The sequence below is a fragment of the Chionomys nivalis genome, chromosome 3, assembly GCF_950005125.1.
Source record: "Chionomys nivalis chromosome 3, mChiNiv1.1, whole genome shotgun sequence".
NCBI classification, from domain to species: Eukaryota; Metazoa; Chordata; class Mammalia; order Rodentia; family Cricetidae; genus Chionomys; species Chionomys nivalis.
Window position 1 is genome coordinate 11,087,983 of NC_080088.1, and position 21,715 is coordinate 11,109,697.

General features: G+C 42.2%; 1 protein-coding gene across 8 annotated transcripts in view; it reads right to left on the reverse strand.

The window, feature by feature from the left end:
* The window catches only part of Usp16 (ubiquitin specific peptidase 16), a 37,535-nt gene extending 19,058 nt beyond the window's left edge, over window positions 1-18,477 (reverse strand). For 5 of the 8 annotated variants that reach the window (XM_057766122.1, XM_057766120.1, XM_057766121.1 and 2 more), the window contains exons 1-5: window positions 18,346-18,477; window positions 7,479-7,602; window positions 4,596-4,771; window positions 1,930-2,033; window positions 26-129 (exon numbers count right to left, since the gene is read on the reverse strand). In XM_057766122.1, the coding sequence (XP_057622105.1) occupies window positions 26-129; window positions 1,930-2,033; window positions 4,596-4,771; window positions 7,479-7,539 (445 nt within the window). In that variant the 5' untranslated portion in view covers window positions 7,540-7,602; window positions 18,346-18,477. The remainder of the gene's footprint in view (window positions 1-25; window positions 130-1,929; window positions 2,034-4,595; window positions 4,772-7,478; window positions 7,603-18,345) is intronic. The other 3 variants (XM_057766119.1, XM_057766123.1, XM_057766124.1) reach the window with 3 other exon arrangements.
* Window positions 18,478-21,715: the final 3,238 nt, after the last annotated feature.

A 21,715-nucleotide genomic window follows, 5' to 3' on the forward strand; every position in this document is an offset into this window, starting at 1 on the left:
TATGCATTAGGAAACAGACTTTCACCTTGTTTTCGAGTTGTAGTGCCAGCTTGTTTTCTAACAAAATCGACCACTTGGCCCAGCCGGTTTGAACTACAGTATTTGACTTCCTCGTCACACTTGTAGCACCTACAACCAGAGAAGAAAATTGACAAATGGACAACTATAAGAGGAAGAGACAAATGATTTACTCAGGAGAACCAAAGATGTTTAACTATTCTACTAAAAATAATGAAAGTAGGGCTGGCAATGGCTCAGTGGATAAAAGGGCTTGCCTCAAAATCCTGAAAACTTGAACTCTTGATGTGGGAGTGATCTCTTTCTAATCTGTTGCTTGGTTAATTAATAAAGAAACTGCTTTGGCCCATTTGATAGGCCAACCCTTAGGTGGGCGGAGTAGACAGAACAGAATGCTGGGAGAAAGAAGCAGAGTCAGGCAGTCGCCATGATTCTCCCACTCCAGACAGACGCAGGTTAAGATCTTCCCTGGTAAGCCAGCTCGTGGTGCTACACAGAATATTAGAAATGGGTTAGATCAATATGTGAGAATTAGCCAATAAGAGGTTAAAACTAATGGATCAAGCAGTGTTTAAAAGAATACAGTTTCCGTGTAATTATTTCGGGTAAAGCTAGCCAGGTGGCGGGACACAGCCCCGCCGCTCTTTCCACAACAGAACTCAATCCCCAGAACCCAATGGATGCGAGAACTGATTCTTGACACATGCACTGTGGCAAGCCTGAGCCTGCACAAGAGTGCTCACATATGTACACACACATGACACAAACACATCATGAACATGATAACCTAAGAATTAGAGCGAGAAACTGAAGATACAAGACTGAGAGCTGGAGAAACAGCTCAATAGTTATGAGTATGCACTGCTTTTCCAGAAGAGCTGAGTTTGGTTCCCAGCACCCTTGCTGGCCAGCTCACAACCACCTACAATTCCAGCTCTGGGAAGCCTTTAACTTCTAAACTCTGCAGGTACCTGCACTTATGAGCCAAATCTACACAGACATAGTTAAAAAGAAAAACATGCTCTCTTTAATACAACTAGGTATATTTTAAGACTGATTTAGTAATTAAATTTACTACAATGGCACTACACATCAGTATCATGGAAATTCAAAATTCAGGGCACATCATTAAAATTGAAAGGTGTTTTTTGTTTTTATTCTCTCCATATGAGGTTCTAGGAATGGAACACAAGATCTCATGCATGCTGGGTAAGTGCCCTGCAGCTGAGCTGCACTCTCGGTCCATTAAATCTTTTCTGGTCTGGGGAGATGGCTCAGTGTAATAAGGGCACTTGCTACACAGCCTGAGGATCTGGCTTTGATTCCCTGTATGCCTGTACCAGCCTGTAACTCCAGGATTGTCCCTAGCTAGCCAGTCAAACCAACCAATGAACCAACCAACCAACCAACAACCTTCCCCTTCAGTGAGAGAGACTGTCTCAATGCTGTAAGTGGTGAGCAACAAAGATGCTATTTGACCTTGACATAAGTGACTTACACACAGTCACTTGTATGGATTATTTAAACTACAGACTTATGACAACAAAATTAATGCATTTTACAAGTGACAAATGAGATTCAGTGAATACATGCTGTAAAGATAGTTTTCAATGAAATAAAAATGTTTTAATAATATTACAATTTTGGAAATACAACACAATGGTCTGACAATGGATTTGTGGAAATTATCGTTTTACTATATTCTCATTTATTTGAAATTTGTTCTTGCTGTCCCTATCTTTAAAGGGGTAATAATCCCTGTGTCTTCTATGCACTTATTTTTGTGTCTGTGCAGTACTAAGAGACAAATGAATACCAGTTTACTTTTTTCTGCTTTTAATATTTCCCAAAGTTCCATTCTCCAGTATTTTGAATAATCTTTAGTCAATCAGCACAGGGGTTGAAGCTCACCAGACACTCCAGTTGTCCAAACTAAGCACCAGATAGTGAGGCTCAGATCTTGGTGTCGAGTAGTGCTTCAAGGCATGCTGCTCCTGAGAATCTCTGCCACAGCCCTAGGGAGTAACGATCATAAAACTCAAAGCCACAGAGCTCACCAAACTGACATATAGCCCACGGGGATTACAGTTACAAAGTAAGAAGCACTTCAAGAACTTTTGTCATTCTCATGATCTTAATAAAGTGTTAGAGGCTAGTGAAGACAGCTCAATGGGCAAGACCCGGATTTGATTCCTCAGGACCTGAGGGAAGAAGTAATCCTTTCAGCTGTCTTCAGACCTCCACTGGCACACCAGGGCATGATCTACCCGTCACTCACCCACACACACATGCACACAAAATAAATAAATATGTTTAAAAAAAAAGTAGGGCTGGAGAGATGGTTCAGTGGTTAAGAGCACTGGCTGCTCTTCCAGAGGTCCTGAGTTCAATTCCCAACAATGGCACGGTAGCTTACAATCATCTATAATGAGATCTGGTGCCCACATCTGGCCTGCAAGCATACATGCAGGCTTCTAGAACACTGTATATGCAATAAATAAATGTTTTAAAAAATAAAATATACCAGGCGTGGTGGTGCATGCCTTTAATCCCAGCACTTGGGAGGCAGAGGCTGGTAGATCTCTGTGAGTTTGTGGCTAGCCTGGTCTACAGAGCGAGTGTCAGAACAAGCTCCAAAGCTACACAGAGAAACCTTGTCCCGAAAAACATACACAAATAAATAAACAAATAAATAAAATCTTAATTTCTTATTTTAAAAATATTTTTATTTTAAAAAATGGAGCAAAAGTCAGGTGCACATCTTTGATACCAGCACTTGGGAGGCAAAGGCAAGTTATCTATACAGTTCAAGTCCCAGGATAGCCAGGGCTACACAGAGAAACCTTGTCTTGAAAAAACAAAAACAAACAAACAAAAATTAAAATAATTGGTTGTCTGTCTCATCTTGTAGTTTTCATGGTATGACTGACCAGGAGTCCAGTTTCCTAACATAGACTTGCCATCAGTTGAGCGTGGCCTTTTACCTTAGCACTGAAGAGGCCAAGGCTGGTGGATCTGTGAGTTCAAGGCAAGTCTGGCCTGCATAGTAATTTCCAGGAAAGTGAGTTCCAGGCTAGCCAGAGCTACATATCAAGTCCCTGTCTCAGATAACCAAGGGTCTGAACTTTAATACATGACCGTATCACCCACTATCTATAATTCAGGATGATACATAGTAGACACCGAGACGTGATGTGGGGTGTCCTTCTGTATATGTGTTGCTTTTACTGGCTAATGAATATAGTTGTTTTGGCCAATGACTAAGCAGTAAAGTTGGGTGGAAAATCCAAGCAGAGACACAGAAAAAGAAGGCAATGTCAAGTCAGGTGCCAGCCAGTCACTGAAGAAACAAGACATGTAGAAAATGAGGTAACACCACGGCCACGTGGCAATACATAGACTAATAGAAATGGGTTAATTTAAGATGTAGGAGCTAGCTAGAAATATGTCTGAGCCATCAACCAAACAGTGCTGTAATTAATATAGTTTCTGTGTGATAATTTGGGTCTGGGCAGCCAGGAAACAAAAGTAACAGTCTGTTTACAGAGAAGTACCTACCAAATTCCTGATCAGGCCATAAGACCAAGGTACTCATTCTCTAGAAGCCTGAAATGTAGTTTGATGATGGTAGCAACCCAACCCACCCACCCCAGAGTTATCCTCAATGGAAGGAAGGGAGCTGTGTTGTGGAATAATCTTTTTGTACACTGTGAAGAAATGTAATTCTGAGAGATCAGATAAAAAGCTAAATGGTCAATAACTAGGCAGGATTTTCAGGGCAGAGAGGACGCTGGGAAGAAGAAAGGTAGAGGTCACCCCGAGATGCAGAGGGAGCAAGCTGGAGGACAGGGAAAGCCATGAGCCATATGACAATATGTAGATTAATAGAAATGGGTTAATTTAAGTTGTAAGAGCTAGTTAGTAACAAGCCTAAGCTGTGGTCGAGCTTTTATAATTAATAAGTCTCCTTGTTTTTCGTTTTGTTTTTTTTGGGGGGGTTTTTTTTTTTTTTTTTCGAGACAGGGTTTCTCTGTGGCTTTGGAGCCTGTCCTGGAACTAGCTCTGTAGACCAGGCTGGTCTCGAACTCACAGAGATCCGCCTGCCGCTGCCTCCCGAGTGCTGGGATTAAAGGCGTGCGCCACCGTCGCCCGGCAGTCTCCTTGTTGTTACTGGAGAGCTGGTGTTCCTGAAGAGAAGGTCCAAAGAGCTGCTGCGATGAAGACTATGATTTCTCTCCAGGACCAGGGCCCGTTCTGCATGGGCACAAAGGCCTAGCCCCTCTCCTCTACAAGGACACATCCCAACAGTCAGTCTCTCTGCAACGTGCAAATGCCCTCCTGCGACTGTTTCTTAATCCCTCTCTGCCTATGCTCCCTCACTGTTACAACCACGGTACCTGAAAGAACCCTCCCAAAATACCAACATAGGAAAAAGTTTAGTCTCAGATTCAGCTGGCCTGAGATCACAACCTGTGCCCACTGCCTGCCATCAGCCCACCAGACTGTCTTTACATAAGCCCTACTAAAGCAAACTCAGTGCTTCCTACAGTCTCACGTTTATTAGAATTCAAGCGTACCTGGTGGCCACATTTAAGACACAGCCAAACTGAAGGGTCTTCCGCTTCTTCCTCGGGCTTATCTTTCACTTTATTGTCAGTCTTACAGTCTTGGCAGATATTCCACTCCACATTCACTAAAGCTTTCTTCAAATTACCTTGTTCCAACCCTTTTCTAAGGTGTCTGCACATTGTTTCTATGGAAAAAGCGGGGGAGAGCAATACATAAGATCAAACTAGCCTTCTTGTTAATACTGAATGTATACAAATTTCAACATTAAATTTACTCTACAGCTGAGCTTCAGACTCTCAGAGCACTCACCGCCCTGACATTTGACTATTACAGGACGGTGAGTAGTGGCAGTGGCGCTAAGTCAGGGGGGCGCTATCAGCTGAGCTCTATGTTCCCAAGGGAACCACTATGACAAGGATGAGCGGCACTTTCCTATCTCCTTTCTCCTTTGTGATACACGGGAAGGGCTGGGGCCTCACACAGTGGACAGACACTACCCCTGAGCTACACCCAAAGTCTCCTGAGAAAAAGTTTTAACAAATTTGAAATGGATTTTCTGGGACTTATTTTTATTTCTGTGTATGTGTGTGACTGTGCACAGGAGGGTGTGCATGCAGAGCGAGCCCAGAGGCCAGGGGAGTGCTGATCTCTTGGAGCATCTGTGGGAGCCCTGGTTTGTTCTGTAGGTGCTGCAATCCAAACTCCAGTCCTTATGACTGAACAGCAGGCACTCTGAACCAATTGAGCCATCGCTCAAGGACAGAAATTTTGCTGTGATGCCCTAAATATAATCACATCTGTAAATTCATTTCCATTTATCTGGTTATTTTCATATTTTTGTTTTAAATTTTGAAGGACAAGAAAAGAGGTTCTTCACTCATACTGTAACATCCCATTACAGACCAGACAGTAGCCTAGTTCTCTGAGAACCTAAAAGTAACCAAGTCATGCCTCTTCCTTCTGGGGCAGCTCATTCCATCAGGAGCAGAAACATAAGGCAAGCATTACAATTTCCCAAACTGACTATCTGACACAAAAGGAAAGTCTAATGACACAAAAATTCAAAGAGGTAGATAAGGTCAAGTACTAAAGGATGTTACGGTAATCAAAGTCTCTGACACTGGTTAAATATATCCTATAAACTGTTTTACATATACTCATCTCATTTAATCCTCATAATTACCTAGAAGGAAGACACTAATGACAAATGAGAAAATTAAGTATGTAAGAGCAAGTAACTACTGAATGACTATGCCAGAATCTGGAGTCAGGTCTTTTCACCTCATACCCCACACTGAAAACTATGTCCTCAAATAGTGAAAAGCAACCAGGCTGGGGGTGCACACCTTTTAACTCCAGCACTGAAGAGACAGAGTCAAGTAGAGTTCTGGTAAGTTTAGACCAGTCTAGTCTATACGTAGAATTCTAGGCCAGCAAAAACTATATAAAAAGACCCCATCTCAAGTAAATGAATAAATAAGGCAAACTGAAAAAGACTAATTCCCATATAAAAGTATGTAAAAAAAAAATGTATGCTATCTCCCTAAATGGTGAAGTCATACACAATACAAAACTGACAGCCGGCTTATGAATGGAAATCAAGTTAGGACAAGTCAATGAAGGGCTTCAGGATGAAGGGTTTGCATTGTTTGATGGAAACTAGAGTCTTAGAAACTAATCAAGCAAGCTGGGCAGTGGTGGCATGCTCCTTTAATCCCAGCACTTGGGAGGCAGAGGCAGGCAGACCTCAGTGAGTTTGAGGCCAGCCTGGTCTACGAAGCAAGTTCCAGGACAGCCAGGACTGTTACACAGAGAAACCCTGTCTAGAGGACCTGTGTTTCCAACCCCAGCAGTCACATGATGCCTCATAAACATGTCTAACTCCAGCTTCCCAGCATCCAGTGCTCTCTTTTGCCCTCCACAGGCACTCCCCAGATATGATGCATAAAGCATACACACAGTAAAAAGACCCATACACATAAAATTAAAATTTTCTTAAAAGAAGTAAATAGGGTTGGAAAGACGGGTCAGTGGTTCAGAATACATGTTGCCCTTCCAAAGGCCTCTGGTTCCAATCCCAGCACCAAACATGGCATCCACTATCTCCAATTCCAGAGGCTCTGACACCCTCTTCTGGCCTTTACAAACATGACATCCACTATCTCCAATTCCAGAGGCTCTGACACCCTCTTCTGGCCTTTTCAAGCACTGTACACACATGATGCACAGACTACAAGCAGGCAGTACATATAACAAAAGTAAAAATTTAAAATAAAGAGCAAAACCCTGATTACATAATAATATATACATCACCTAACAAATCACCTAGGGGGCTGGAGAGATGATCAGAAGAGCAATGGCTACTCCTTCTAAGAGGCCTGGGTTTGAGGGAATATGATGCCCTCTTCTGGCCTCTGAGAGCACTGCATGCACACAGTGCAGATATCCATTCAAGGAAAAGCACCCAGTACTGTGGAATATTCCTTTGCACTGTGTGAATATGTGTTACTGTAACTGGGTTAAGGAAAAGTTGACTGGCCAATAGCTGGACAGGTAGAGGTTAGGCAAGATTTGCAGGAGCGAAGGAGAGGAGTCTCTCAGAGTCGGGAGAAGACGAGGAGAGGAGGAGAAGAATTTGTCATACTGAGAAAAGGTATTGAGCAATGTGGCACAATGCAGATAAGAAATATGGGTTTTTAGTTAATTAGTTAGTTAGTAAGAAGTCTGAGTTATTGGCCGAGCATTTATATTTAATAAGTCTCTGAATGATTATTTGGGAGAGCTACAGAGACACAGAGAAACTCTGCCTACACAGTATACATAAAAATAAATCTAACAGAAAATTCATTTAGGTATAGTAACAGGCTTTAACAACAAAAGGTAAAATATACCTGCAGATTCTGAGCAAGACTTAGCTGGAACATTTTTCCCTTTTGTTCGTTTCTTTCCCATGTTGGCACTTCATGGATGGCTCACTGACACAAAATTACAATCTAGAGAACAAGATAAGCCCGGCTTGACAAAAACAAAAGAAAGATTTCTATGGTTAGAAGCCACATTCAATGCTTTGCACGCCTATCGCATCTTACAAGTCAGGAACACCATGGATACGCCATCAAACATATATATATATATATATATATATATATATATATATTCAAAAAAACTATCATTTTTCATTTTACATACCAATCCCAGTTCCCACTCCCTCCCCTCCTCCCATCCCTTCCACCTAATCCCCCACTCCAACCCCCATTCACTCCTCAGAGAGGGTAAGGCACTACCATCAAACTTTTAATAATTTTGTTTTTGTTTTTGTTTTGTGTGACAGGGTTTCTGTGTGTAGCCCTGGCTGTCCTGGAACTTGCTCTATAGACCAGGCTGTCCTCAAACTCGAGAGATCTACCTGACTCTGCCTCCTGGAATTAAAGGCATGTACCACCACCACCTAGCTAAGCTAATAATAACTCTTAAGTGCATAGAATATACAGTATCATCCTGTTGTTCAGACCATGGAGAAGTGACTAAGGGATTTTTTTTAACAAAAAAATATTAAGGTCAAAGGTCCCAATCTTCTTAGACCTATCTTAAAATGCTTCAATGCCTAACATTAAAAGGTATTCAACTCCTCATTACATAAATATTGTTCTGAAAATTATCCACTGAGTTTGAAGTTTTGCAAGGTAACTTAAAAACAAACAAAATTCTCTTTACTAGCCTGTCTTCTGGGTATGGATGAGAATTGACTGCCTATTGAAATCATGTCACTGACAAGCCCAGTTTGGAAGTCTATGGCTAATCCAACCACATATTAAACCTTTGCCCTTTTAGCTAAAATCTCAAAATTAGAAAATATCAAGAGTGTTAAAAGAACTTACAAGTCTATCTTGATATACTGATTTTGAGCTGTGTTTTATATGCTTCAGAGTCATTTATTATGGTTAAAAACTCAATGAGCACTGTAAACAGCTTTTTTAAAATTTTTTAAAATTTATTTATTTATTATGTATACAATGTTCTGTCTGCATGTATGCCTGCCCGCCAGAAGAGGGCACCAGATCTCATAGATGGTTGTGAGCCACCATGTGGTTGCTGGGAATTGAACTCAGGACCTCTGAAGTTAACCTTAACCTCTGAGCCATCTCTCCAGCCCCTAAACAGCTGTTTTAACCTGAAACGTTTACTAAAAGTTTGACTGCACAAACGGTAAGTACTGTCTGTAGAAAATGCTTCCTCTTAGTTCTTTTTTATAGGTGTTCTACCACAAACTACAACTTGGGCCTACTTTCAGTTCATTGTAACCTTAACTTTCATCACCATCCTTCAGTCCTTGAGGAGATAGTGTGATTAAAGACATTCAAGACACCTGGATATAAAAAAGAGCAACAGCTAAGTGAAACAACCATCCTGTCCAAGGGAAATCCTCACCTAGTTTTCTGTCCTTCCCAGTGCTGGCTATAAATCTAAGCCTTGTGCATGCTGGGCAAATGGTAGGCAGCCACTGGTCTAAGCTGGTACCCTCCCTTTACCAAGGATCACCTAAAATGTAAAATAAAATAAATTTAAAAAAAAATTGGGGGGGATGGGAGCTAAAGATGTAGCTCAGTGCCGAATGCACACTTGCCACACACCGCTGTCTCAGCTCCAGCACCACGCAGGATGCTCGCCTGCCAAACAGGGCTCTGGCTCAGGCTGCAGCACCACACAAGCCAGGCAGAGTGGGGCACCAGTGATCCCGGTATTCAGAAGGTGCAGACAGGGGTGTCAAGAATTCAGAGTCATCCTCAATTAGTACATACTGAGTCTGACGCCACGCTGGGATTGATGAGACTCTGCCATAAATATAAACACATAATAAAGGAGCAAAAAGCATGTAGGGCTGTAAAAGTACAATCCTATTTTAGAAAAATAAATAGTATCCAAGTTCTCACCTCCAATCTAACCCCCCTCTAATCTGTACTACATTAGATAAGGATTCATCTTCAAAAAATGCATTATCCTTTGTTCCTTTACCTGTTTCTCTACTGCAGTAAATGGCTTTTCAAATCTTCAAATCTACAATCTAAACATGCTGTTTTTCTCTTTGCAATCTGGAACTTTAGGAGAAAGAACTGATTCTGGGCAGTATTTCTATGCCTGCGACAGACTGTCAGTACATAGTGGGTCCTCAAGAAAAACTTCCTGCGTTAATACATCACAGCACCGGAGCCTGGGCACGACGGCACACTCCTCTAAACCCAGCACTGCTACGGCAAAGCTGGCGGTTAGAAAGTTCCAGGGCAGCCAGAGTTACACACCGAGTGAGGCTGTCTCAAAAAACAGGCACACATACGACCAAACACGAAGAGCGCTTGAAAAGAGAAGGCACAACTGCAGGTGGGAAGGACGCAGGTAGACAATTAAGTCAAAAGCCTACAGTTGTGAAAACCGCACCAGAAAATCTGGTTGAAGGACTGCCTGCCTTTCCTTTGAGTCAGCAAAGGGAAAACCTGAAAGGCAAATTTTAATTAGGGCAAGGAGTGGACCCGAGTGTAGGGACATAGCCCCACCCATTGGGGGCGTGTTCGCCTCGGGCTAATGTTTACGGATAAATCTGCCGGGCGTGAGCCCAGCAGCCCTTTTTGTCTTTTGCTCCGCCGCGGGAACCTGTGGTCCTGTAAGTCTATTTCCTTATTAAAGCTGTATATATCTCTATAATCTGTCTACATTCATTTGCTCCGCCACATTTGGCGTCCCAACGTCGGGCTATCTTGCCCCCGACCCGGCACAGGGGGGGCGCAAGCTCCACCTTTCCCGGCTAGTTGCCTGAGCTCAGGAAGGCGATTTACAGCGTGCTCCCTGCTCGCTTTCCCTTCCCCCACTCCAGGCCACTACGGTCGCAGAGCAGCAACCCCCACAGAGCAGTTAATAGCTCCCTGCTTCTTCCAAACCCTCACTGCCTGATTTAAGGGAAGCACCTGCGCTTTTGAAAAAAAAAAAAAAAAAAAGCCGCCAACCCCTTCCCTTAACAGGCAATACAATAATTTTTGTTTTGAGTTAATTGTTTCAGACCGGCTCTGGCTTAGACCACGTGGACTCAGGTGCATTTCTTTAGCCACCACTGGCAGGAATACTTCATTACAGGTACATAATTTTCTTTTATAAATAAGAAAAATGTCTGAAAACATTACCATTCAAGACTTTAACAGCCTTTTCAGTTGTACCATGTGGGAGATTTTACAAGAAGCGTCTGTCAGCCCACAGATATGGATCTTTCTGGGATTCGTAGTTTTCCTTGGTACTGTATGGTTTGATAATAGAAATATGATAAAGTCTTTACGAGATGAGGTTGAACGCTTAAAAATAATTGAGAATGACAACAATCTTCTCAAAAATCAGTTTGAAGTTCTCCAGACAGAGAACAGATCTTTGTTTAACACAACTCGACAAACTGAAAAACGCTTAAAAACAATTGAGAATGACAACAATCTTCTCAAAAATCAGTTTGAAGTTCTCCAGGCAGAGAACAGATCTTTGTTTAACACAACTCGACAAACTGAAAAAAATTTAGAAGAGGTACAGGCTGATGTTAAGGAGAAATTCATTACTATGGAAGAGGGAACAGCTGATTTGAGTTGTAAGCTTCAGTCCCTTTCAGTAGGAACTGAAATATTAACGGCTGATATTAAGGAGAAATTCATTACTATGGAAGAAGGAACAGCTGATTTGGATCGTAAGCTACAGTCCCTTTCAGTAGGAACAGAAACATTAACTGAGAGAATCAAAACTGCTGAATGTGACAATCGGATTTTGTCTAAAGCTTATGACAGATTGACAGAAAGATTATCTGTACAAGAAGGCACGGTATATGCTATAAAACTTATGTCCAAAGATGAGACATTATCTCTAATGGACAAACTTCATACTTTAGAATCCTCAATGAAGGCTTTAGAACATAATTCTGGACAGGAGATTCAGACATTAAAGAAGGCAATGGTGAATAGAATTGAAATGATTGAGGAATTTCTAAATTCTGAGGAAGAAGAGCAAGAGGTAGAAAAGCATATTTTAACTAAATCTGTGGGTAAATCCCTCCGGGACAATTCCCACAAAGCTCTACCTACAGTTCTACCTGCCTTTCCAGTTGTAACAACTGAGAAAGTAGTTGGTTCCAGAAACCCTAGGTTCATCAAGGAAGATACATGGGAACCTGTCCGTATGAATGATCTCAAAGAAATTAAACAGGCTATAATGACTTTTGGAATGAATGCCTCTTTTGTTAAAGAGATGCTAAGGTCTTGGGCCACCACGAATAAGGTCACGCCCTCTGACTGGTTTCAGCTGAGCTCTGCTGTCCTTGAGAGTGGAACGCAATTAAAATGGAAATGCTTATTCAGGCAAGAGGCTAGACTTTTAGAACAGCAAGAAAGAGCAAAGGGAACTGAGATTTCCATAGATCAAATTTTGGGAGAGGGGCTATTTTCTGAGCCTCAGGAACAAGCTAATTTGGATGAAAACATACTCTCCGTGTGTACTACAGCAGCCTTAAGGGCTTGGGACAGGGTGCAAGACCCAGGACAGAGGATGGAATCATTTGTCAGAGTTAAACAGGGTCAGAGAGAACCTTTTACTGACTTTTTACAAAGAATAACTAAAGCTGTACAAATAGGGATATCTGACCCAGAAGCAAGACGTATAATGATCGAGACTTTGGCTTATGAAAATGCAAATGTGGAATGCAAAAGGATTTTGGGACCTTTAAAGCTCAGATCAGCGCCATTAGAAGAATGGGTCTTGCATACACTAGATGTTGATACATTTGACTATGGCACTGAAGCATGGGTAGAAGAAGCAATTTCCAATGGTAAAAGGAGACATCAGAATACCAAATGTTTTAATTGTGGCAAAATGGGTCATATGAAAAGGAATTGTAGACAACGGATTTTCAGGAATAATAATAATGCATCTTCTAGAAATAACAGAAATAGGAGGACTCAGCCTTCAGGTTTATGTAGAAGATGTGGAAAGGGCAGACACTGGACGAACGAGTGCAGGTCTACAAGAGATAGACAAGGCAACCTGATACAGACGGGAAACGTGAGAGGGGGGGCCTCACAGGCCCCCATGGCAAACATGGTTCAGTCATTTCCAGTTACTACAGAGAACGTGACTCGTCAGGACAATTAGAAAGCCCCATGCCTACTGTTACAAGAAATAATGATCAGAAAGATGAGTTCCGTGTGTTTTGGCAAACTTCTATAAATGACCAAAGACCAAAGCTGAGAGTGTGTGTAAATGGCATTTTTATTACTGGCCTGCTGGACACAGGTGCGGATGTAAGTATCATTACCCCAGAATCTTGGCATCCATATTGGCCTCTTCAGAATGTAAATGTTCAGCTCCTGGGAATTGGAACCCTATCTCGAGTAAGGCAGAGCACGAGATGGGTTGAATGTATAGGTCCAGAGGGACAAATAGGAAAATTAAGGCCATATGTAGCCAATATTGCAATGAATTTATGGGGTCGTGACCTATTACAACAATGGAATACCCAAATTAACATTCCTGCTACTTCTAGAGCCTATATTTCTGGGGATAATATTAAAAGATATTACAAACGGAGAAAACCGGCCATTCGGGCTGTACAAGAACAAGCAATTGATGTCCCTTCAGAGATACCAACAGCCTTGCCTTTAAAATGGTTGACTGAGAAACCAATATGGACAAAGCAATGGCCTTTAGCTGAGGAAAAGTTACAGGCTTTAGAACAGTTGGTACAAGAGCAATTAGATGCTGGACATATAGAAGAATCTACCAGCCCTTGGAATTCTCCTGTATTTGTGGTTAAGAAAAAATCAGGTAAATGGAGAATGGTGACAGATCTCAGGGCCATCAACAAGGTTATTCAACCTATGGGCCCTCTGCAATCTGGAATTCCTTTGCCCTCTTTATTGCCAAAAGGATGGCCTCTCATAGTTATTGATTTAAAGGATTGTTTTTTCACTATACCTTTACAAAAAGAAGATAGAGAAAAATTTGCCTTCACAGTGCCTACTTATAATAATTCTCAACCTTCGAGGAGGTACCACTGGACCGTCCTCCCCCAGGGTATGTTAAATAGCCCCTCCCTGTGCCAATATTTTGTGAATCAACCATTGCAAATAATACGCAAGAAATTTCCCAAATCGATAGTATATCACTACATGGACGACATTTTGTTATCCGATTCAAACATGGATACCTTGAACAGACTGTTTGAAGAAATAAAAATACTTTTACCAAAATGGGGATTGCAAATTGCTCCTGAAAAGATTCAGAAGGGAGATTCTGTTAATTATTTAGGTTATAAAATAGGTTTACAAAAAATTAAGACACAAAAGGCACAAATTCGGAGAGATCGCCTACGGACTCTTAATGACTTTCAAAGACTATTAGGGGACATTTCCAGTCTACGGCCAGCTATTGGGATAACACCTGATCTAATAATTCATTTGAACAAAACCTTGGATGGTGACAAAGATTTAAACAGTCCCAGAGAATTAACAGCTGAAGCAGAAAAGGAACTGACAATGATTGAGGAAAAATTACAACAGGCGCATGTGGACAGGGTAAATCCAGAGCTCGACTGTATTCTCGTCATACTACCATCAAAAATTTCCCCTACAGGAATTTTAATGCAGAGAGATGATATTATCTTGGAATGGATCTTTTTACCACATAAACCAAGTAAGAAACTGAAAACTTATGTAGAAAAAGTCTCTGAGTTAATTATAAAAGGCAAGTTGAGACTTCGTCAACTAGCAGGCATAGACCCAGCAGAAATTATAGTGCCTTTCACTGCTGATGAACTAAAGAAATTATGGGAAGATAATGAACCATGGCAAAGAGCTTGTGCTAATTTCTTGGGAGACATTAATAACAACTATCCAAAAAGCAAGAGGCTTAACTTCATAAAGAGAACTTCTTGGATTCTTCCTCGAATCGTCCGTGATACTCCAATAACTGGAGCCCGTACGTTCTATACTGATGCCAATAAATCAGGGAAGGCAGGTTACAAATCAGAAGACTTGGGTAAGGTGGAACAAAGTCCTTATGATTCTGTCCAGAAGGCAGAATTATATGCCATTCTTATGGTGCTAAGGGATTTTAAAGAACCTATTAATATAGTTACTGATTCACAATATGCAGAAAGAGTTATTTTACATATTGAAACTGCTGAATTTATACCTGATGATACAGAACTAACCTCTTTGTTTATCCAGGTGCAAGATTTGATTAGGAACAGGCTTTGCCCTATGTACATAACACACATCCGATCCCATACGGGTCTGCCAGGTCCTCTAGCACAAGGTAATGCAGAAATTGATCAATTATTGATTGGTAGTGTGCTACAAGCCTCTGAATTTCATAAAAAACATCATGTTAATAGCAAAGGTTTGAAGAAAGAGTTTTCTATTACATGGCAACAAGCTAGGGAGATTGTAAAGAAATGCCCTACTTGCTCTTTCTATAACCAAACGCCACTGCCTGCAGGGGCTAATCCAAAGGGCACCCAAAGGAATGAAATCTGGCAGATGGATGTGTTCCACTTTGCAGAATTTGGCAAATTAAAATATGTTCATCACACCATTGACACGTATTCAGGCTTTCAGTGGGCAACGGCTTTAAGTTCAGAAAAAGCTGATTCAGTTATCACTCATTTATTAGAAGTCATGGCTATTATGGGTATACCTACACAAATAAAGACAGATAATGGTCCTGCTTATGTCTCTAGAAAAATGAAACGGTTTTTTGATTATTACAATATCAAGCATGTTACAGGTATACCATACAATCCTACAGGTCAAGCAGTCATAGAAAGATCAAATCGAACTATAAAGGATATGTTGAACAAACAGAAAGAGGTGGAAAACACCCCCAGAAATAGGTTACATAATGCTTTGTTAACCTTGAATTTCCTCAACGCTAATGAGAAGGGAACATCGGCTGCAGAAAGACATTGGATAATGGAAAAGTCTACTGAACTAAATCAACCAGTTTATTTCAAGGATGTGCTGACCTCACAATGGAAGCCAGGAGATGTGCTGCGTTGGGGAAGGGGATTTGCTCTTGTCTCCACAGGTGAGGAAAAATTGTGGATTCCAACAAAATTGATAAAGGTTCGTTTTGATGAAGAGAAGCCAGTTGGGAAAGATAAATAACAATTCAATCACATGGATGGCAATCATACTGATGGTAAGTAATACAAATAGGTTGGGGGCAGGGTTCTCTTCTTATCTCCACAGGAAAATACCCATCTTCAAAGAATTTAAGGTACCCCTAATATTTAATTACTGATGGAGGGACTTGTTCTGTAAGTATTAATTTATATATATATATATATATGTCTTAAACTTTCTTTGCTTTTCCTCATATCTGTGTCTTTCTTTATATGTCAGTATATGTCCTTGTTGTTAATGTTTAAATTTCCCATAACAAGCAACAAATTTTCCTACAGTAATCTTTGAAGTTTCCAGGATGAAGATGGGGCCCCACAACATCAACTCCATCTGGTTTTTATGACGTCATGATTTTTTTTTTAAAAAAAGCGCTAATATTAGACCTGTTTTTTGGTACCAACTACAAGAGACAATTTCGAATGGTGCACATTTTTGACAACACTCTGGTCGGACCTTCTCAAAATGCTCTGAGACTAGTTACAATTTTCTTAGGTCAAAGGTTAATTTGGGAATTTTACCATCATTTGCTTTCACAGGACCCCCTAAGAAGAACGTCGCCCCCATGTCAGCTAGAAGCAATCTTAGAGGACGACGTCCCCTCTCCCAACAGAGTTTGCCCTCAGGGTTGGGGACATCTTTTAGTGGTTGGTTTAGGGTTGAGGGGATGGGGTGATAATTTTTTGAAAAAAAAAAAAAAAAAAAAAAAGAGAGAAGAGGAAGAAGAAGGGGGATTAACTGGTTTTTTGGGATGATTGGTATTTGTGAATTACTGTTTATAGAAAATTGTACTGGTACTGTTTCTTGTATACTGATATGTTGAATATTGAATGTGAGTGTTCCTACCTCTATTTTTGTATGAGTATGCTTATAACTTTGTCTATATTGTATTGATACTTCTACCATATTACATTGTACATTTCTACCTCTGATACTATGACATTGTTTACAGTTGAAGATCATTGTCTTCATATATTGCACAGTTGTTTATTCTTTTAGTCTTCAAAGTTAGATAGGTATTGAGAATTATATGTTTGTCATATTTATTTTTAAGTTTATCAGGTCTTTTAGTTACATAGAGATTATATTTAGTATAGATAGTATGATCTTCAGCCTCTTCGAAGAGCTGTAGAAAATGGCCTTTAATCTAACCTAAAATTTCTATGCCAAAGAGACACAATTACTCCTGGCAACACCACTCTACTCCCGAGAGAACGTTGAGCACCAAAGACACTCCACTGGGAGTTTGTCTTCTTGGCAGAACTGGCCTTTGGGTTAAGAAAAGCCCATACCTCAACTTCTGACAAAGATACAGAATATCCCTAAGTGGATGAAACAGGATTGTCTTATCTTGCCAAGACAGGGTAGGATAGTCCTAAGAAAGTTCCTTGCCTTTAATAATGGTATGCCAGTTATGTTAGGCCTTAGCCAAAGTTGGTTGACTCAACATTGCAAACGAGACTTTGGGTGATTGCCCAGGTAGTCAGTTGTCTCTGTCAATTGTTGCACATTTTGGATATCTCTCGATTGTTAAGTAATCTTTATTCCCTTCTCAGATCTTTGACGGAGTTGAAGATTATATAATTGTAGTTACTCTCTATGTTATTTAGACTCCTTGAGATAGAATGTTTAGCAAAAGTTTTGTTCTCAATATTGTTTGTTATATTTATTATTTGTTATTATTGTATATAGTTGTATTTGGTTTGGTTCTATCTTATTTAGACAAAAGGGGGAGATGTAGGGACATAGCCCCACCCATTGGGGGCGTGTTCGCCTCGGGCTAATGTTTACGGATAAATCTGCCGGGCGTGAGCCCAGCAGCCCTTTTTGTCTTTTGCTCCGCCGCGGGAACCTGTGGTCCTGTAAGTCTATTTCCTTATTAAAGCTGTATATATCTCTATAATCTGTCTACATTCATTTGCTCCGCCACACCCGAGGAGTCAGTCGATGCTACTGAAGGGCACACAGTAAAATTCTGACAGCTATGAGGGCAACTGAAGGGTCGTGGGAAGGGGTGCTATAAGACATGAATGTTCTGTCGGATGAGTTTTCAGATAAGAATGGGCCTCTTGGACCCATTTACTCGCTCGCGACTCCATGCCACGCTGAAATCAAAACTCCTCCTGTCCCCTCTGTTAAGCCGGCTGCTCTCCTCCCCTGCCCTCCCGGTCTTCCTCTGCCTGTGCGGCGCCGCGGCAAAGGCGTGTGGAGAACCTTGTCAGCAGGTCTCCCCGAAACGTGGCTCTCGCGTTTGGACGTCGGCTGTCACCCACAGGTGACAGAGCCGGGTGCGCTTCCAATCCGCATGCTGTCACCGGGCGCTGGCCGGAGCTCGCACGCCAGCCGCCCAGCCAGCCCCCTTCCCGGCGCCCGCCGGCCCCTCCAACTGCTCGGTGACCACGGGGCAGGCTGGCCGCACAGGCCGGGGACGCGGGCCCCGCGAGTCCCCCGCCGCCCCCGGGGACTGACAGCACCCGCAGCCCAAGGCGCCGCGGCGTCGGCCGACTGGAGCGGAGGGCGGCGGGGCGGGCAGGCCGGGCGAGCGGCGGCCGCCGGTACTCACCCGGGAGCACGGCGCCCATAACTGCCTTCGGCGACGGGCCGGGAGCCGGCTGCCAGCTCCGCTTCCTCCTGGTGACGAAGAGGGAGCTACCCCACCGAGCCAGTCACGCTACAGGACCGGCGGCTTCCGGAACGCGGCCTTGTGGGAAATGGCTCGGCCTGGGGGAGCGTTTCCGACGCCCCGGCTCCGAGCCTGCGCGGACTGCCCGTCGAGGCTGAGGTTGATCGACTGAGGGGTGGTTTAAATCCTCTTAGAGGGCGGTGTCAGGTGCATGGTTTCTTCTCTTAAATGCGTTGCTTCTGCAGAGTGGCTGAGAGCAACATGCAGAAGCCTCATTTCCCTTAATTCTGTCCTATGCGCTTCTAAAATTGAGCTCGTAAATTGCCTTGAAATAGCCTTTCCGCAGGCTGAACAAATTAAAAAGGTGATCAGCAATAGTGAATCTTTTTTAAGACTGTATGTATTTGCCCGGCGTTGTGGCACACAGCTCTAACCCCAGAACTCAGGAGACAAAGGCAGAGACGATCTCTGAGCTACAGGCCACCTGATCCACAGAGAAAAAGGACACAGAAAAACCCTGCCTTGAAAACACAAAAAAGTAAAAATTAGCAAATAAAAAAATTGTATTTCTTTTGAGTATGAGTGCCTGCCTGCCGGTCAAAGGACAACTTTCTGGAGTTGGTTCTGCGCTACTGTGTAACTTCCAGGGTGACCTCAGGTATGGTGGCAAATACCTTTTCCCCACTAAGCCATCTCCTGAGGTTTAAGAGTGATTATTATCATCACCACCATCTTTATTGTTATTATTATTTGATACAAGACATTTCTAAGAAGCCAGGACAGTCCTCAAACTTAATGACCTTTCTGAACTCAGCCTTCACCTTGTATCATAAACCAAAACTGAAAGGAATTGGAGGGAATGTCGGGATGTAAATAAACTCTTGGAATACTTACTGTTCGTTGATGAGAAATAGTAAATGTGCACTTTGTGCCACGCCTTCTATAACACGAATTAAACAGACCTCAATAGACTATAACCAGTGGGGCTATTACATGCGGTGTCGGTAGCAGAACCCGAGAAAAGAACAGTTGATTGTGTATGCAAGGGCAGGTAAGGAAACCGCTGATCCATTAGGGGGAGGTTTTATTGGGAATAAAAGGGAGAAAATCTGAAGATTCTAGAGCAGAGATTAAAAAGAAGTAGGCTGGACCTGGGCAGGACCGGAGAAGCAGGAGGGTAGGAGAGAATAGTGGGGATAGCAAGATAAAACGTAGCCAGAGTAGGCAGGGGCAGGGGTACCGGAGCCAAGAGTCGGGAGTCTGAGGTGAGAAGGGACAGGAGGCTGGTGTGGGGGCTTTGAAATGTATAATAGCTACTTATCAGTGGGGGTTGAGGGAGCACCTGGAGGTTAACATGTACTTTGATATGCTTGCAACCGAAAAGTGAGTGGTAATAGAGAATCATATGTCCCTTCGGCCAGAGGTAAGGGAAATGAATCCTTTTGGGGAGGGAAAAACCTTACATTTCCAAAGGATGCTGCTGGCTTTTATCTATCAGAAATTCTTCTATAGTTCATCTGTAACTCATTTCTGGATATATGAACTTCTTGAGACCTAACAGATTATAAGTGAAATATTTAAACATTAGTCATCTGTAGCGTGAATTCTAATTGATCTTAATAATAAAAACCCAGAGTCAGATATTAAGAGGTAAAAGCTGAAAGATCAGAGAAGCAGAGCAGCCAGCCACTAGAGAGACTTTTTTTTAACTCTACTGAATACTCGGACCAAAGTGGGCAAGATCCTGTCTCCATAAATCCTCAGACGGAATGGGGTATCCTGCCTCTGCCTCCCTTGTGCCCCCACCGCCCGGCCCTTTGTTTCTGTTTTCGTGGAACTTATTCTTCAACTACAAGCAGAAGCCTTAATCTGCACCAGACCCCATTACAGATGGCTGTGAGCCACCATGTGGTTGCTGGGAACTGAACTCAGGACCTTTGGTAGAGCAGTCAGTGCTCTTAACGTCTGAGCCATCTCTCTAGCCCCTCATATCTTATTTTCTATCTCTGCCAATTAACCTTCATTTCGACCCATTTGTTTGTATGTTTCCATGTATAAATGGAGGATATATACAGATGAAGTGTATGTATATACGTACACATACATATGGGATATGGGGAAGGATATACATATTTGTTTATAATTCTAGTATCTAGAAGTATTTAACATATTAAGTGTTTCTTAAATATTGAGGAAACATATTTATTATACATTTCAACAAAATGCTGTATAAGAATATTCACATAAACTGGGTGGTGGTGGAGCATGCTTTAATATGAGCACTCGGGAGACAAAAGCAGGCAGATCTCTGTAAGTTCGAAGTCAGCCTGGTCTACAGAGAGTTCTGGGATAGGCTCCAAAGCTACACAGAGAAACCTTGTCTCAAAAACAAACAAAAAAGCCGGGCGGTGGTGGCGCACGCCTTTAATCCCAGCACTCGGGAGGCAGAGGCAGGCGGATCTCTGTGAGTTCGAGACCAGCCTGGTCTACAAGAGCTAGTTCCAGGACAGGCTCCAAAACCACAGAGAAACCCTGTCTCGAAAACCACAAAAAAATAAATAAATAAATAAAATAAAATAGAAAACGAATGGAATTGTGGCTAGGTGGGAGAGCATTTGTTCAGCGTGTACAAGGTCCTGAATTGGATCTATAGCACCATTTAAAAACAAAAATAGAAAAAAAAAAGCACACAACACTGACAAATCTTTACAGTATTATGCTGGGGCTCCAAGATGGCTCAGAGGGTTATAGAACTTCTTGCTAAGCCTGATGACCTGAGTCTAAAATTCAGGAAAGAACCAACTCCTTCAATTTGTATTCTGACTTCCAAACTCGAGCCATGGTACACATCCATGCCATCCAAGTACACAATCAAAAAATAAATAAAATTAAAACATAAAACTGATGCAGGAAGGTCATTTGTCAATAAACAAACTGCCTTGGCCCATTTGATAGGCTACCCCTTAGGTGGGTGGAGTAAACAGAATAGAATGCTGGGAGGAAGAGGAAGTGAGCTCAGATGCAAGGCAGCTCCTCTGAGAGACAGACGCCATGCTCTCCTCTCCAGAGTAGACACGATGAAGCTCTGACCCAGGATGGACGTAGGCTAGAATCTTCCCGGTAAGCGCACCTTGGGGTGCTACATACATGAACAGAAATGGGCCAAGCAGTGTTTAAATGAATACAATCTGTGTGTTGTTATTTCTGGTGTAAAGCTAGCCGTGCAGGAGCCGGGCAGGACGAAAAGCAGGCCCGCAGCTCCCTACTACATAAAACTGAAGAAACAGAAGTGAAAGTAGAAATATAAATA